The sequence below is a fragment of the Misgurnus anguillicaudatus genome, chromosome 11 (genome assembly GCF_027580225.2).
Source record: "Misgurnus anguillicaudatus chromosome 11, ASM2758022v2, whole genome shotgun sequence".
Taxonomy (NCBI): Eukaryota; Metazoa; Chordata; class Actinopteri; order Cypriniformes; family Cobitidae; genus Misgurnus; species Misgurnus anguillicaudatus.
This window is the reverse complement of record NC_073347.2, coordinates 28,942,061-28,958,144: the sequence shown is the minus strand read 5'-3', so window position 1 is coordinate 28,958,144 and position 16,084 is coordinate 28,942,061. Positions and strand designations below refer to the sequence as shown.

Here is a 16,084-nt window from a genome sequence, read left to right as displayed (position 1 = left end):
CAGTTGCTTGTGTGTTGCTGTGTGGCTGCTAAGGTGTTTTGAGTGGTGTTAGTTTGTACTTCTACAGTTGCAAGGGTTTTCTGAGTGGTTGGGTTGTTGCTAAGGTGTTTAGAGTGGTGTTAGTTTGCACCTCTGTTGTTGCTGGAGTTCTGGGTGGATTTCTGGTTGTTGCTGTGTGGTTACTAAAGTGTTCTGAATGGTTTTAGTTTGTATCCCTGCAGTTGCTACGGTGTTCTGAGTGGTTGTCGGGGTGGTGCTGTGTGGTTGCTAATGTGTTTTGAGAGGTGTTAGTTTGTATCTTTGCAGTTGCTAGGGTATTCATGGTGGTTGCTGGTGTGTTGCTGTGTGGTTGCAAAGGTGTTTGGAGTGGTGATAGTTTGTATCCCTGCGGTTGCTAGGGTGTTCTGGGTGGTTGTCAGGGTGTTGTTGTGTGGTTGCTTATGTGTTTTGAGTGGTATTAATTTGTACTTCTACAGTTGCTAGGGTTTTCTGGGTGGTTGCTGGGGTGTTGCTAAGGTGTTTAGAGTGGTGTTAGTTTGCACCTCTGTTGTTGCTGGGGTTCTGACTGATTTTCCGGGTGTTGCTCTGTGGTTGCGAATGTGTTCTGAGTGGTGTTAGTTTGTATCTCTGCAGTCCCTAGGGTGTTCTGGGTCTGTATTTTAGGAGGTTGCTTCAGTAAGTGATTGTTTACTAGCTTAGTTTAAAAGAGTGCCATCCTCATGTCTATATCCTATTTTGTTCTTTGACTCTTATTGATCCTCCTGTCTGAGTTTATGGGATATTTTTGGTCAGTTTTATAAAGGTGATCTGATCATTCATCCTCATGTTTCCTCAACACACCACACAGTTTGAACTATCACTCATCTCTGTAACACAAGCTGTATGATGGTAAGGTGCTGAGCACTTTAGTGCTAAACAACATGACTTTATGTCTGCGTCTGGGACAGCAGGTGAATTTGACATGCTAACTGTCCTCTTAGGAAACAAACCAATTAATTATTTACAAGCTCCAGCAGAGCGGAGAAACTTCATTTAGTTTTATCTTTTGAGGTTCTGTTGAGAGGCTTTATTTCTCTCAAATGAGTCTGGACTTTACGATAGCAATGAAGAACGTTCAGACCGAAATGATGTAATCGAACTCTTGGGTTTCTGCTGCTGGAATTTGAAAACAAGTGATCAGAGTTAGACAAGAAAAGTGAGAATTGAAAGGGACTTATCCTGTAATGTGAGTCCTTCAGAGAATCTACTAAAATCATTTAACTATTAATAATTTTTCTGGAAACATCAAACACAGCATACAGTGTGTACCCTAGTAAATCTTCAAACCAAGTTTACAATCCTACTTCATACTCCTTTCAGTAGACAACATTTCACAGCTTTAAATATTCATATAACAGCTAGTAAACACAAGTGAAGTTGAACAGATTTGACTTGCTGTTCTTGATGTATCATGGGTTTAACAAGCACCGTCCACCCTTATATGAACTTCATTGGTTTAATTTTAAGGTACTATGACAGTGTAGACATACAGCAAGAAAAGTCATAAATTACCCACATGTTTTTGAACTACAGCAGCTCGACGTGATGTGAAGATTAATGTAATCGTCTCTAAATTGAGTTTTATTACACAGCATGTGATCCGCCTCTGATACAACAAACAGAGCCGCACTGATTTGTGAAATTAATTTAGTGATGACAACATTTAGGTGAAAAGGCAACCATGATTTTGAACTTTGACATCGGTATACTTGACTTCCTGCTGTGTTGTTAATGAGAACAAATGTTATTTGACAGCTCATTTACTCTTACAATATAGTAAACAGTGTTTTTAAGGGGCTCGGTTGTAAATTATAGGTTTGTTTGATGTCGGTAGATCCTCTCACAAGGAAGTGTAACAATGATCCACACATAGTTTACTTTAATTTCGTCACTGCAGATTCATCTTCAGCCTCCTAATGCTCCATATGTGATGGATCTCAATGACAAAATATAGTATTTGAATATTACTGTCTGCCGAAATACAAAACTGGAGTTTCAGGCAGACTATTGTTTCTTTTTATTTTAGTTTAGAGGCACTTAATATCAGAAAAACTTGATATCCACCATCACTAAATTCTGTAGAGATACACTCACCTAAAGGATTATTTGGAACACCTGTTCAATTTCTCATTAATGCATCTATGTGGTCCTGGTCAAGACAATCTCCTGAACTCCAAACTGAATGTCAGAATGGGAAAGAAAGGTGATTTAAGCAATTTTGAGCATGGCATGGTTGTTGGTGCCAGACGGGCCGGTCTGAGTATTTCACAATTTGCTCAGCTCAACCATTTCTAGGGTTTACAAAGAATGATGTGAAAAGGGAAAAATATCCAGTATGCAGCAGTCCTGTGGGCGAAAATGCCTTGTTGATGCTAGAGGTCAGAGGAGAATGGGCCGACTGATTCAAGCTGATAGAAGAGCGACTTTGACTGAAATAACCACTCGTTACAACCGAGGTATGCAGCAAAGCATTTGTGAAGCCACAACACGCACAACCTTGAGGTGGATGGGCTACAACAGCAGAAGCTCCACTGGGTAACATTCATCCCCACTACAAATAGGAAAAAGAGGCTACAATTTGCACAAGCTCACCAAAATTGGACAGTTGAAGACTGGAAAAATGTTGCCTGGTCTGATGAGTCGCGATTTCTGTTGAGACATTCAGATGGTAAGGTCACAATATGGCGTAAACAGAATGAGAACATGGATCCATCATGCCTTGTTACCACTGTGTAGGCTGCTGGTGGGGGTGTAATGGTGTGGGGGATGTTTTCTTGGCACACTTTAGGCCCCTTCGTGCCAATTGGGCTACCTGAGCATTGTTTCTGACCATGTCCATCCCTTTATGACCACCATATACCCATCCTCTGATGGCTACTTCCAGCAGGATAATGCACAATGTCACAAAGCTCAAATCATTTCAAATTGGTTTCTTGAACATGACAATGAGTTCACTGTACTAAAATGGCCCCCACAGTCACCAGATGTCAACCCAATAGAGCATCTTTGGGATGTGGTGGAACGGGAGCTTCGTGCCCTGGATGTGCATCCCACAAATCTCCATCAACTGCAAGATGCTATCCTATCAATACGGGCCAACATTTCTAAAGTATGCTTTCAGCACCTTGTTGAATCAATGCCACATAGAATTAAGGCAGTTCTGAAGGCGAAAGCAGGTCAAACACAGTATTAGTTTGGTGTTCCTAATATTCCTTTAGGTGAGTGTATAAACAGTACATTACTGTATATTGAACTTTATTACTTGACTAAACTATTTCAGAGAATCTGCCTCTAATCAGGACATACAAACGAAAGAAAGTTAATAAGTTTGACTCTCAGACTACAATGATATAAACTCGAAATAATGATGCAAACTCACTGCTCATTAATATAATAACACAATGTGGAGCTTTAACTTTAGAAAACAGTGTCCAGCAGTGGCATGTACTGTAATTGGCTCTTGACGGTCAATCTTTGCTCATCTTCACTTTTCTCTAACCATTTCGACACATCAAATTACATTGAGCTCAATCCCTTAATTATTCAGCAAGGGGAGGTGCTGTTTTGTCAGATAAAATGTGTTACAACCCATATTGTGTCTGTGTGTGTGAGTGTGATAGGACTGATTTTATGAGCGAGAGAGTTTTATGATGCCTGCTGTAATTGTAGGATTGATTAGCGAGGAAGTGTCCGCTCTTCTTTCCTCCCTCACCGAGGGCAGCGGAGAGAATCGTTCGGGCCGCAGGACAGACGCCGGGCTTAATCGACTTCTCCGCTTACTGCTTTTGTCAGCCCTTTTCTCCTGCAATAAAGACAGATTAACTTAAGGGCAATCAAAAGAGTTTTCAATTCATCACTTGCTTTGTAATCTTTATCCCCCCCACAATAAAACAGAGAGAAATGTGCGTTGAAGGGGGTGAGCGGTGGCAAGAGTAATATCATGGGTTTATGAGTGGTTGACCCTAAGAACTCTGGGATATATGTGTGCACTCACTGTTTCTAAGTTCCTATAACACACACCACGCGTCAGGCAGCTTTAATTGCGCTGTAACTCATCTCGGGTACAATCTATACCGGCTTGTAAAAATACGTAAATATGGCCGAATAAAACAAACTAACAAGGTAGTATTTCTTTCATTTAACTCAGGACCTCACTGCATTCTCAAAGCATTCAGTGGAGAAGAAGACGGTTCACAAAAGACATTCTTGTGTTATAAAACAGCATCAGACTGAACAAACGGTCTAACACATCACAGGAGTCTGCTCATAGGAAATCAATCAAATAACAATGCAGATGTATTGTGAACTGTGTCTATGGCCTTTTAAATGAAACTTCAGTCTCCTAACAAAATCATTTTTAACACTAGTGCCCTTTTCAACACAATCACACTTCATACTTAAACAAATACAAAAAGTGGGGATAAAGTAGACCTTAACTGCTCTCTATCAGGTCCAATTCAGTCATGATGGGGCAACAGTTTATTAAATAACCCCGCCTGTGAAAACCCGGCTGAAGTAATTTTTTTAAATTTTTTTTTTTACATATTTTTCACATTATAAATAAAAGTTTAAATATTGTATATCGAAGGCTTAGTTTTTAATCTGTCAATTACACAGTGTTTGAATTATGTCAAAGATTATGGTTGTCCCCCTAGCTAAGCCCCACCCACCCTAGCCCCCGTCATTATACACTGTAAAAAAATTCCGTATAAATTTCAATGTTATTGCAGCTGGGTTGCCGGTAATCCACCGCAGATTTAAATCTATGCTATCCACTGCCAAGAGTTTGTTCAAAGTTAAATAAACGTTAAATATCAACAAGTCCCTATCTTTACAGAATAAAACTATCCAATAACAGCCTCACGCAAAGCATTCTGGTAACCAGAAATCATCATTAAACTTTTTCTGTTTTTTGCTTCAGATTTTGTTTCCCAGAATGTTTTGCTTGATGTTGTTTTTTTAGCTTTACTCTGTAAAGACAAAGACTTGTAAATGTTAAATGTTCATTTAACTTTGAACAAAATGTTGCCAGTAAATAACATAAATTTTAATCTATGGTAAATTACCGGCAACCCAGCTGCAATTTCTACTGATGTTTTTTACAGTGTAGGGTCACTGTGATTTCACAAAGTAAGATCTGATCTTAGATCAACGTTTTAATCAAACACTGTAAAAAGTTCTGTAGAAATTACAGTATTACTGGGTATTACTGGCAGCTGGCTGCCGGTGGCTTGCCGTGGATTTTGCATTTATGTTATTTACTGGCAAAAGTTTGTTTAAAGTTAAATGAACATTAAACATTTTCAGTCTTTATCTTCTACAGTAAGTTACTGGCAACCAGCTGCATAATTACAGCAATTTTTTTACAGTGAAGAAACCCCAAATTACCCTTTAACTCAAACCCTTACCATTTTCCCCCTCAAATTAGTATGAAATAATAGTTTGAGAAGAATTTTTTAAATCCCTTAACCCACTGAGCAATGTGACGTCGAAACAACGTATTTTGCGTGTCTTTTTTCCACGTCCAATTTTGGTCCCCTGAATTTGAATTTGTTTGTTTATTTTATTTATAAGGACAACACACATTAATTGACATTGCTGTTAATGTGCCAGTGTTAACCAGCCAGCTAATTTTCAACTGCAGTCCTTTAGCAAAATGTTTTATAACCCAATATGTAAAAACAAATCTGAACACAAAACAAATAGCAAAAAACTAAATGCAAAACAAAAACAATACAATACAATACCAATCAGTACTGCAATGACACACAGTAATCATACAAGTACACAAAACAAGCACACTGGAGCAAACTGTGACGCCAGACGACGTCTTTTTTCCAACGTCTATTTAAGTCCAGTATTGACATTCATTATATTGATGTGGTGAAATAATCCACATGCACATTTCTCAATCGGAAGGCTGAAGCCTCTGGAGGTCGCGTTTTAAAGCAGTATGTCATCAAGACTAGGGGTGGGCGATATGACCAAAATCTTCTATCACGATAGGATTAATTTTATATCATGATAACGATATGTATCACGGTAGAGTTTTTTATGTTTTAATAAGGTTTAAATCTTTAATACCATAGAAATGTTCATAATTCTCACAAAAAACATATACAAGCATAGAAAGAAGATAAAAACAAACAAAACTCAAGCTCTCTGAAGATACACAGTCAATAAGAATGATAATAAATAATTATGCATGTATGTATAGGCCTATATATATTTTTATTTAAGGTAGAAAAGTGATTTAATCAGGAGCAGTGAGAGATTTTTTTCTCAATGCTGTTTGATTAACACGAGTGACAGACAGGAGCAAAATTAGGTAACTTCCCCTTTAAGACCAAAGTCCGGATCCAATACACTGTTACACATGCGCTTTCTCTTTTAGCTGTTTACTTTCTCTTAAGACCTTACTGGTCGTGTTTATGATGATGCTTGCAAAGACGGGAATTTTGACGCATATGTGTATTTAAGGCCAATAACGGGGGAAAAATGCTCACGAGCTTAATAAGCAGAGGTCGCGCGACTTGCGCGCTCCTCACAGACAGAAAGAGCAGCGGTTGCGCGACTTGTCCGCTCCTGACACACAGAAAGAACGCACGCATACAGATCTGTTGTCAGTGTTTCAATGGCTTAAAATAACTTGTTTTAAAACTGCAGTGCTTAAATACGTGTACAAACGTTACGTTTTCGCGACCACACGCACAGGAGCGTGACGTGGGCACGTAACCTCGATAGAAACGATAGTCCAAAATCTCTACCGGTTGACAAATTTCTACCGGTTAATTATGTCTACCGGTTTATCGCCCACCCCTACTGTCTAATTTTAGAATATTAACAATTATAAAGTTGAATGTTATTCTTAGTTAATTGTAAAAAGTTGTAATATGCATATGACTTGCGAATGTAATGCTCAGTTAACAAGCGTGATGACGTATGCAGCCTGCATATGAGAGCTTCGCATTGACTCATCTGTCAATTCCTCAAGAAGTACACTTGAGAGTTTACATTTAATTCAGACAGAGATCTTTTGGATTAGTTTAGTTCGAAAATTGGACAAATGGACAGTATCGCTTTGTATCAGCACAGCAAGAGAATTTTAAATCCATGTACTATTTTTATAAAATTTAGGGGATCACCCTAATTTATATTTATATTTTTTATTTGACTCGTACGTGTACGCAGACTTTCGACATATGCACATTGCGACAAAATGCATTGCATCTACTGGGCTACATGGATGTGCATTTAATTTTCATTTCGATTAATCCATAGGTCTGAAAAAGAGTACTTTATTACCTGGGAGCGGGGCAATCAAAGGGGCGGAGGGTATACGTCATGATGAAAATATTTGTATTAAAAACACTCAAATAAAACTTAATTTTGAAGAAACTATGACAGAACAAAGAACACTAGATACTAGATTATTAATCAATTCAATGTTTTTTAACAGAAACCTCTAACAGGAGAGCTGCATGATGAAGAGAAACTAAAGGGTTAATAAACACAAACTGAAGCGCTTTCTATATGATGCACTCTACATAATATGAAGCGAATCCCAAAATCATGGCATCCTTTTAAACTATAGTCCTTCAGTGATTTAAGGCGTTTCGGCTCCACAGCATTGCGCGGTCGGCGGATTGCCGCAAACTTTATTTGTTTGTTTTTATATCATGCATGGTAATGTTAATGATGTCATATGCTGGTCTGTGTAGCTCAATACAACGTCAAACACGCACCCAGTCTTAACTACCACAGGTGCTTGATGCATCCAAATGCCGCCATAACCACAATAAATAAATAAATATATAAACCCACAAGATCATCGTTTTCATGATCGATCATCGATGCCCCTTTGAGTACTCGAGCAATCGAGTGCCCATCCCTACTACAGTACATACTACATTCTCCTGTAGGGGCATGTGCAACCTACGCATACCATTTTCACGGGGTTTCAAATATCCGGTGGTGCGCATATACACAAAAAATAGTCTATACTTTGACCTTTAAAATTAGATTACGCAACTTTAGCCATGGTTTCAAAGGCGAGGTCACAAATGTCAGTATATTTATGTCTGAATCATAACAGACTTTGAAATAAGTTGGGATGTTAGGTATTACATTTTTATTTTCAATGACTTTAAGCCTTTTAGTTACACAATAAAAAAAAAAAATTAGTTATCCAGTCAAAATTCAAAAGATATGTAATTTGTAAATGCAAATGGATTTTTTGCTCTTGTATAAGACTGTCTGCTTGTAAATCACTGCTATGTGTGGAAGCGTACAATATAATTTAGGTGTGGTAACAATTTTAAAGAAACTTTCAGTTCCTGTGGTTGGTGGTTGTGATTGAGTGTGAACATCATGAGAGCATTTTTATCATTTTTTCCGGCTCTCATCAAGTTTTGTGAGATAAAAAGTTAAATGGTGTCTTAAAAGCAAATTTTACCCTCTCAGACTGACCTGTGATCAGACTGCTCTATAGTCACACCATGTCTGCTGCGATTTTGTTTGGTAAATATGCAGCAGGTCCATCCTGATGTCTGCAGGTGGGATACCAGTGCTGTTTTACAGGGGCTTAATGTCCTTCATCCAGATGGAGGCCACAGTTTTCACCTTGAGATGTGTTTAATGCTGACGCTTCTTATCAGCATTGTTTGCTAAAGCTCACGTTGAAGGTTTGTGATCTTGAACAAACAGTAATATTTACATTTTCGACAGGTAAATCATCCTGCTGCTTTTGCATTGCAACCGTGTAGAAATACCGTGTAGAGTAATATCATCATATCAATTAATCATAGCCATATGATGCGGTCTTAACATGGTAAAAATGTGGTAAAATAAGTAAAACCTTTTAAAGCGACTGCAGAAAATAAACCAAATAAATGTTCACTAACAGCTAAAGCTGAACTTTTAAATTATAAATATGATAAAAACAGCTTACCAAATATAAATGATGGTTTATTTGTATGTAGGCTTATTTGTGTATGTGAACCATGCTGGCAAATTGAGTTCCCAGAACAAATGTTCAAAAATGGGTCTTTGTCTTTTAAAAAACCTTTAAAACGATGTGTGATTTGTTTTAGTGTGCCAAAATGACAGAGATACACCTATTGGATGTTGATGGAGTCATCAAAGTCAATTTTGCGAAAAACCAAGTTCAAGTTGGTTGAATCTTGCAAAACAAAAATCACCGCACACTGCAAAAATGATTTTCATTAAAAAAATTGTATTTTTGTATTGTTTTCAGTAAAAATATCTAAAACTTCTTAAATTAAGATGCTTTTTCTTGATGAGCAAAACGATCCAAGAAAATAAGTCTAGTTTTTAGACCAAAAATATAAAATTTAAGTGATTTTGTAAGCAAATAAAGCAAAGAAAAATGTAAGAAAAATTTGCTTACCCATGTTGACAGATTTTTTGCTTGTTCTATGCACAAAATCACTTAAATTTGATATTTTTGGTCTAATAACTAGACTTATTTTTTGGGTCGTTTTGCTCATCAAGAAAAAGCATCTTAATTTAAGAATTTTTAGATATTTTTACTGAAAACAAGACAAAATACTAAGAACATTTTTTTCTTGAAAATAAATTTTTGCAGTACAACCACTAAAATCACTGATTATACCATTAGATTCGGCACACAGAAAGTCAAAAGCAATATCTATAATATATATTAAGCTCTATGAGCATTAGACACTTTTTTGGTGGAAACACAAGCTGTACTGAGGTCTGGCCGAGCATTCGCTCCAGCTTCGCTTCATACACAAAAGCTTTTGCTGTGCAGAAAAGTTTATTGATTTTTGTCTAGTTTTCAGTAGAAATCTCTAAAAACTCTTAAAGGGGGCATATCATGAAAATTTTACTTTTTCCATGTAAAGAGGCGCTTCTATCAACCTAGAAAATGCGAAAAAGAACAACCCAGTAATTTAGTTTTGGTAAACCATTCTTTGCAAACATGGGAAAAAGTAGCTCATTAAAATGTATCTCCCCTTGTGATGTCAGAATAATAAGATTATTATAATAATTCCGCCCCTTAATGTGCACTATCCAACCACAACACTGCCATGTAGTGCAAAGATAAACTCATTAGCATTTAAAAGGAAACACCCAAAAACTCACACCTACAAAGTGGTAATTTTAACATGTTATAATAAATTGTCTATGTGGTATTTTGAGCTAAAACTTCACATACGTACTCTGGGCACACCAAAGATTTATTTTAAATCTTCAAAAAAACTTGTAAAATGTCCCCTTTAAATCAAGATGCATTTAGAGGAAAATTACTTAAGAAAATAAAACAAAACAAAAAATATTTAAGTGAATTTGTGCTTCAAACAAGAAAAAAATCTGCCAGTGTTTAATAAAAAAAGGAAACTTTTTTTAAGATTATTTTCTTACCCCATTGGCAGATTTTTTGTTTGTTTGTTTTAAGCACAAATTCACTTAAAATAGTTTTTTTTGTTATCTAACTAGACTTTCTTAGGTCATTTTGCTCATCATAAAATGCCTCTTAATTTAAGACAAATATACTAAGTAAGAAATTCATTTTTTGCAGCGTGTATGTTGGATATATAGAATCTCTATTGATCAAAGGGCTGAGCTGCTGTTCTGAATTAGAGTTATATGCAGAGTTTATGTGCTTTAATTAATATTACAGGGAATATAATTCCCGTCTGGAGTATCTGAAGGGATTTGACGGATGGCCGTGTTTTGGGTTTGACGTGTTGGATCATGTCTGGTGCGAGCCTGTGTAACACTGGATCAAACACATTTTCCTGAAGCATCCTTCAACTCTTGATACTCTCTCGGCGGAAACGTTTTATACAAACACTGCCAGATTTCATCAAATCCAGCTGACCAGAGCGCAGGATGTAAATTTTGACTGTAGTGTGATGGCCAGCAACAGTTTATATGATCTGGATTTATCAAAGTCAAATGAATGACGTGCTAATGACTTAATAATAAATATGATAATTTAATGAAATGTATATTTAAGCATAAACAATGGGCTTCTGACTGGTTTATGGTTTCAGTATTTTACCATTTGACACTGTTGACACTGAATGACTCTGGAACTTCCAGCGTGTTCTGGCCACGCCCCTTCTCATTTGCATTGTAAATAAGGATTTAGGGTAAAGTAAACACCTGGAACAAGTTTGTTTCACCAGCCTGTCGCTCCAGTTTAATGCGTTTTCTGTGTCTTGTGTTGTTTTGTGACACATTTGTTCCAGTTTCTAACATACAGACGCTGTCTGCGTCACCACTGTGCTGAATCAGATTCACCTCTTCAACAGAGATATTTACAACCTTATGACATCACGCCTGGAGCACATCTCTCTCTCTCTCTCTCTCTCTCTCTCTCTCTCTCTCTCCCTCTCTCTTTCTCTCTCTCTCTCTCTCTCTCTCTCGTCATATCTTTTCTCCATTAATTCCCCACAATTAATTTTTTTAAGTCAGGGGTTTTCAAACTTGGGTCCGGGGGTCTCCAGAAGCTTCTGGTGTGGTTTCTCTAAAATTTTAGAGCAAAAAAACAAAAAACGAGGAAGTAAAATTTATATGTTAGGTGTTTGTTTATGTACTGTTTTATTTCTTGCTACATTCATCTCAGAATCATTTATATTTGCTTTGTATCTTTCTAGTGTGTTTTTCTTATTACATTCCCCTTTATCTCACTTATTGGGGTTTATAAGGCATGAATTCTTGTAAAGCTCCTATGAAACAAGATTTATTGTCAAAGTTGCTGCATTAGACAATAAATTTGTATCTTTTCAAGTTTATATTGTACATCCAGCATTACTCTTCGTTATATATAAAATAAAATGTATAACTTTTCACAAAAGGTTCATCATATTTGGGTGTCCTTGGCATCATAAAGTTTGAAAACTCTTGCTTTAAGTTTCTGATAATTGTTGTCTTTCATCATTATGTCTGTTTGTGAGCTACTGTCTATTCAGATCAATCACAAAAACTTTAATATTCTTTCATTTCTTCTTTATTCTGTTTCATTCATATCAGTAAAAACATATCCAAAGGTGAGCAAAGGCTTGACAGAATCTATCAGACTGACATTGAGTTATTATAATTCTTTTGATTCCAGATGGATGAAATCAGGTCTCGCCTACATGTTTTTTCTCATTGAATATTGAGTTTCATTTGGAAATATGTCCGATGATGAAGGTGAAATGGGTTGAGACAATATCATCAGCGAGACTCAATATAAACGCTCGAGCATTCAGCATTCAAAACATTCAGTGACCTTTAAATGTGCAATAACAGCGGCTGTAATTCTTTGTCTCTCGCTTTCTCTCTGTGAAATCGTTTATCATATCACACACTGATGTCTTTATTTATTCTTCAGTTTTGAGTTGAAACACAATCATGTGGACTTACATTCGTTGTTTCCTTCTTCATTTCTCTACAGAAAACCTTTCTGCCAGCTCAAACAGAAGAAGACATCTTTACCCATCTGGGTTTAGAGTTCATAGAGCCTTCAGAAAGAAATGCTTAGATTTCTTCTGTCTTGTTAAACCTATAAACCACTGGTTAGTGTGACTTAGTTTTAGTTAGCGTCAGAATGATTCATTCTGATCGTCTGCTTTAAGGATAAACAGAAGCTATTACACCCTATAGACGGTTTCATCGGACGCACGTGCGCTGACGCGATACACATCTGGATGCGAACTTTACTTCCGGTTTCATTTTTTTAATGGTCTTGCTAAACTGATCTCTTGAACAAATGCCTCATCGAAAAAAAAATGTTTTGTTTCCTAGGTAATCTATGTGTTGTTGTTTTTTGCTTGTTATATAAATAAACTCATTTAAAGAACTTTGTTGTTATTTATTCTTAGCGGAGTTTACCGGAAGTTACGTGCGGACCACCACAGCCGCGTGTTTATGTTGTTACTGCTGAAACCGTCTATAAACCTTATAAATAAAATGAAAACAAACATGTCTGCTTATCTATAAAGAAAAATGTTTCATACTTTTTTTTTTACATTTCTAAATAAAGTTTCATTTTGTGTATCTCATTCAATGCCACTATTTTTTATATCATCGTACAAATGTTATTATTGAGATTTATAACCACAATTTTTTTCCAGCCAAAGGCATTCAAACACTGCATCAAGTTATGCTGCACTGTTCATGCTATAATTGTAGATCATAATATTTGATAAAAAATAAAAAAATACATACTGATGTCTTGCATCGTTTTATTTTGTGATCTAGGGCCATATTTTTATGATCTAAGTGCATTGTCTAAAGCTCACGGTCCGATGACACTTTTGCTAATTTAACAATGGGGAAAATGGTTTGTGCACCAAGCGCACAGTCTAAGAGGGTTGGTCCTATTCTCATAATGAGTAATGGGTGTGTTTTGGGCGTAATGTGCAATAAACTAATGAGATTCTTAGCTCTCATCCCCTTTAAAAGCCAGTTCCGCTGGCCATTCCCGATTCCCTATTTAAATGGTGGAATTTGTAAACTAAAAAACTGAGTGGAGGAACCACCAGTTTAAGATTGATATTAAAAAAATTACGTTGTTTTCATTTATATTTGAAATTGTTATTTTTATGTATTAAAACCTTGTTTTCTTTTAGTCATTGACTTTTATTTGTAACAAACAGGAGATAAAGAATTTACAAACGTGCGGAGAGCTGTTTCAGCACTCGGACAGCGCTGTGAGTGTTTTGAAAAGCATTACATAAAAACGGTTCTCATCTTGCAGAGGTACAAAATCATAATATACAATAAATCTGTGGGGTATCCACACTTGCTAATTTAACGACAGAAAAAATGGTTTGTGTGCCGAGCGCATGGTCGAAAAGAGTTAGTCCTATTTTTTAATGAGTAATGGGAGTATTTTGGCGTAACGTGCAATAAACCAATGAGAGTCTCAGCTCTCATCTCCTTTAAAAGCCAGTTGCGCTGGCGCTATGTCTAATCCCTATTTAGATGATGGACTTTGTAAACTGAAAAACTGAGCGGAGGAAGAAGATCCCCAGTTTAAGATTAATGTTAAATAATTGTGATGATTTTCACTTGAATTGAAATTGTTATTTTTGTATTAAAACCTTTAAAACCTGTTTTCTTTTAGTCATGGAAGTAAAAAAAGCAGGCTTTTATTTGCTTTAAATGTATGGCTATCCAATATCATCGAAAAATTATTTACAAGTATGTAAGAAAAGTTTTGTACTGTAAAAATACTTTATTTGTAACAAACAGGAGATAAAGAATTTACAAACGGCTCTCCCCACGTTTCAGCACTTGAACAGCGTTTTTTTTAAGCAAAGAGTTTTTTTAAGCATTACTTAAATGTTTCTCATCTCACCATATCCACCGGTACAGAGTCATCATATACAATAAATCTGTGAGGTAGCATTAAAAAAAACATTTAAAAACAGATGGATTTGTTTAAAGCAAAGCATTTATTTACTTACCAGGCTACAGGTGAAGCAGCTCTTTGCGCCTTCTAACGTCACATAATTAGTCCTCATTTATGTCCAAGAGACTCAATAATAATCTTTTACATTCAATCCTTTAATCTTTCATATTTAAAAGCGTTTTTGTGCTACTGCGCATTCATGTATGTGATAAGCAAACCCGTGTTGTCGTCCCGTTTATAGGCGCATATTACTAAATGCGCTCTTCGAATAACAAAATATTGCCCCATTGACTTTAGACTTTAGACCAGGTTTTTGTTGGTCAATGGCGTAGTCTATTTTAGTTGTCTCAAAATAGCAACGCGCCAACAATGCGCCTGAACACACCTCGTTTTCAGACCAGAATGCTCATGGGCGCAAAAGGGGGCGCAAATGCATTTGCTATTTAAACAACGCGGCGCTAAACGTGAAAATGATAATTGCGCAGGGTTGAAATTAGCAAAAGACACTTGCGTCGCGCATTGCGCTGCATTGCGCCGGGTGTAAGATAGAGCCCTCTATTACTTACCAGGCTACAGGTGAAGCAGCTCTTTACGCCTTCTAATGTCTCATAATCAGTCCCCCTTTATGTCCAAGAGACTCAATAATAATCGTTTACATTTTATTCCTTTGATTTTTCATATTTAAAATTTTTATGTGCTGCTGCGCATCCATGTGTGTGATAAGCAAACGCGTGTTGTAGCCCATAGGCACATATTACTAATGAGCTTATTAAATACCAAAAACAATATTGCGCCATTGACTTTATACTTTAGATCAGGTTTTAGTTGGTCAATGGCGTAGTCTATTTTAGTTGCCTCAATAAAGCAACGTGCCAACAATGCGCCTGAACACACCTCGATTTCAGATCTGAGCGCCCATGGGCGCAACATTTGTCGCAAATGCATTTGCTATTTTACTCTTTCACCGCCATTGACGAGATATCTCATCAATCAAGGGACGCTTCCCTGCCAATGACGAGTATTTCCGTCTTTCCGCAATACCGCTATTATCCACCAGGTGGAAAATGGTCATTGCGCTAGGTTGAAACTAGCAAAAGACACTTGCGTCACACATTGCGGTGCATTGCGCCGGGTGTATGATAGGGCCCAAAGTGTCACTTACTGTATTACATGACTATATTCCAAATCAGGTTTAGTGAGGATTTACAATATAGAGCAGTGGTTCCCAAACTTATTCAGCGTGCGCCCCCCCTTGTGTACGGCGCATTCCTTTGCGGCCCCCCAAAGAAAATTTGTGACAAAAAACTGTTCTAAACTCAACATTTTAATTAAAAAAACATTCAATTATACAAAAAAGTAGTGCTTTTGGTTATTAACCTTATTTTTTAGGTTTAACTACACATAATTCATGATAAATTAATGTATTTCATAAAATGTCATAAAACTGGGGCCCCCCTGGCACCATCTCGCGGCCCCCAGTTTGAAAACCACTGGTATAGAGGTTAGTGGTTTTGTGCTGTGTTGATATAGTCACATTCTCATATACATTTACATTACATTTACATTTAGGCACTTAGCAGATGCTTTTATCCAAAAAGTCTTACAAAGAAACAATAAAGTGATTTGTCATAGGGAGGCAATAACGCAAAAAGT

General features: G+C 36.8%; 1 protein-coding gene across 1 annotated transcript in view; it reads left to right on the top strand.

Annotated features, from left to right (window-relative positions):
* Positions 1-13,200, top strand: part of dntt (deoxynucleotidyltransferase, terminal) — a 186,249-nt gene extending 173,049 nt beyond the window's left edge. The window contains exon 12 of the mRNA XM_073873489.1: positions 12,470-13,200. Within this exon, the coding sequence (XP_073729590.1) occupies positions 12,470-12,556 (87 nt within the window). The 3' untranslated portion in view covers positions 12,557-13,200. The remainder of the gene's footprint in view (positions 1-12,469) is intronic.
* Positions 13,201-16,084: the final 2,884 nt, after the last annotated feature.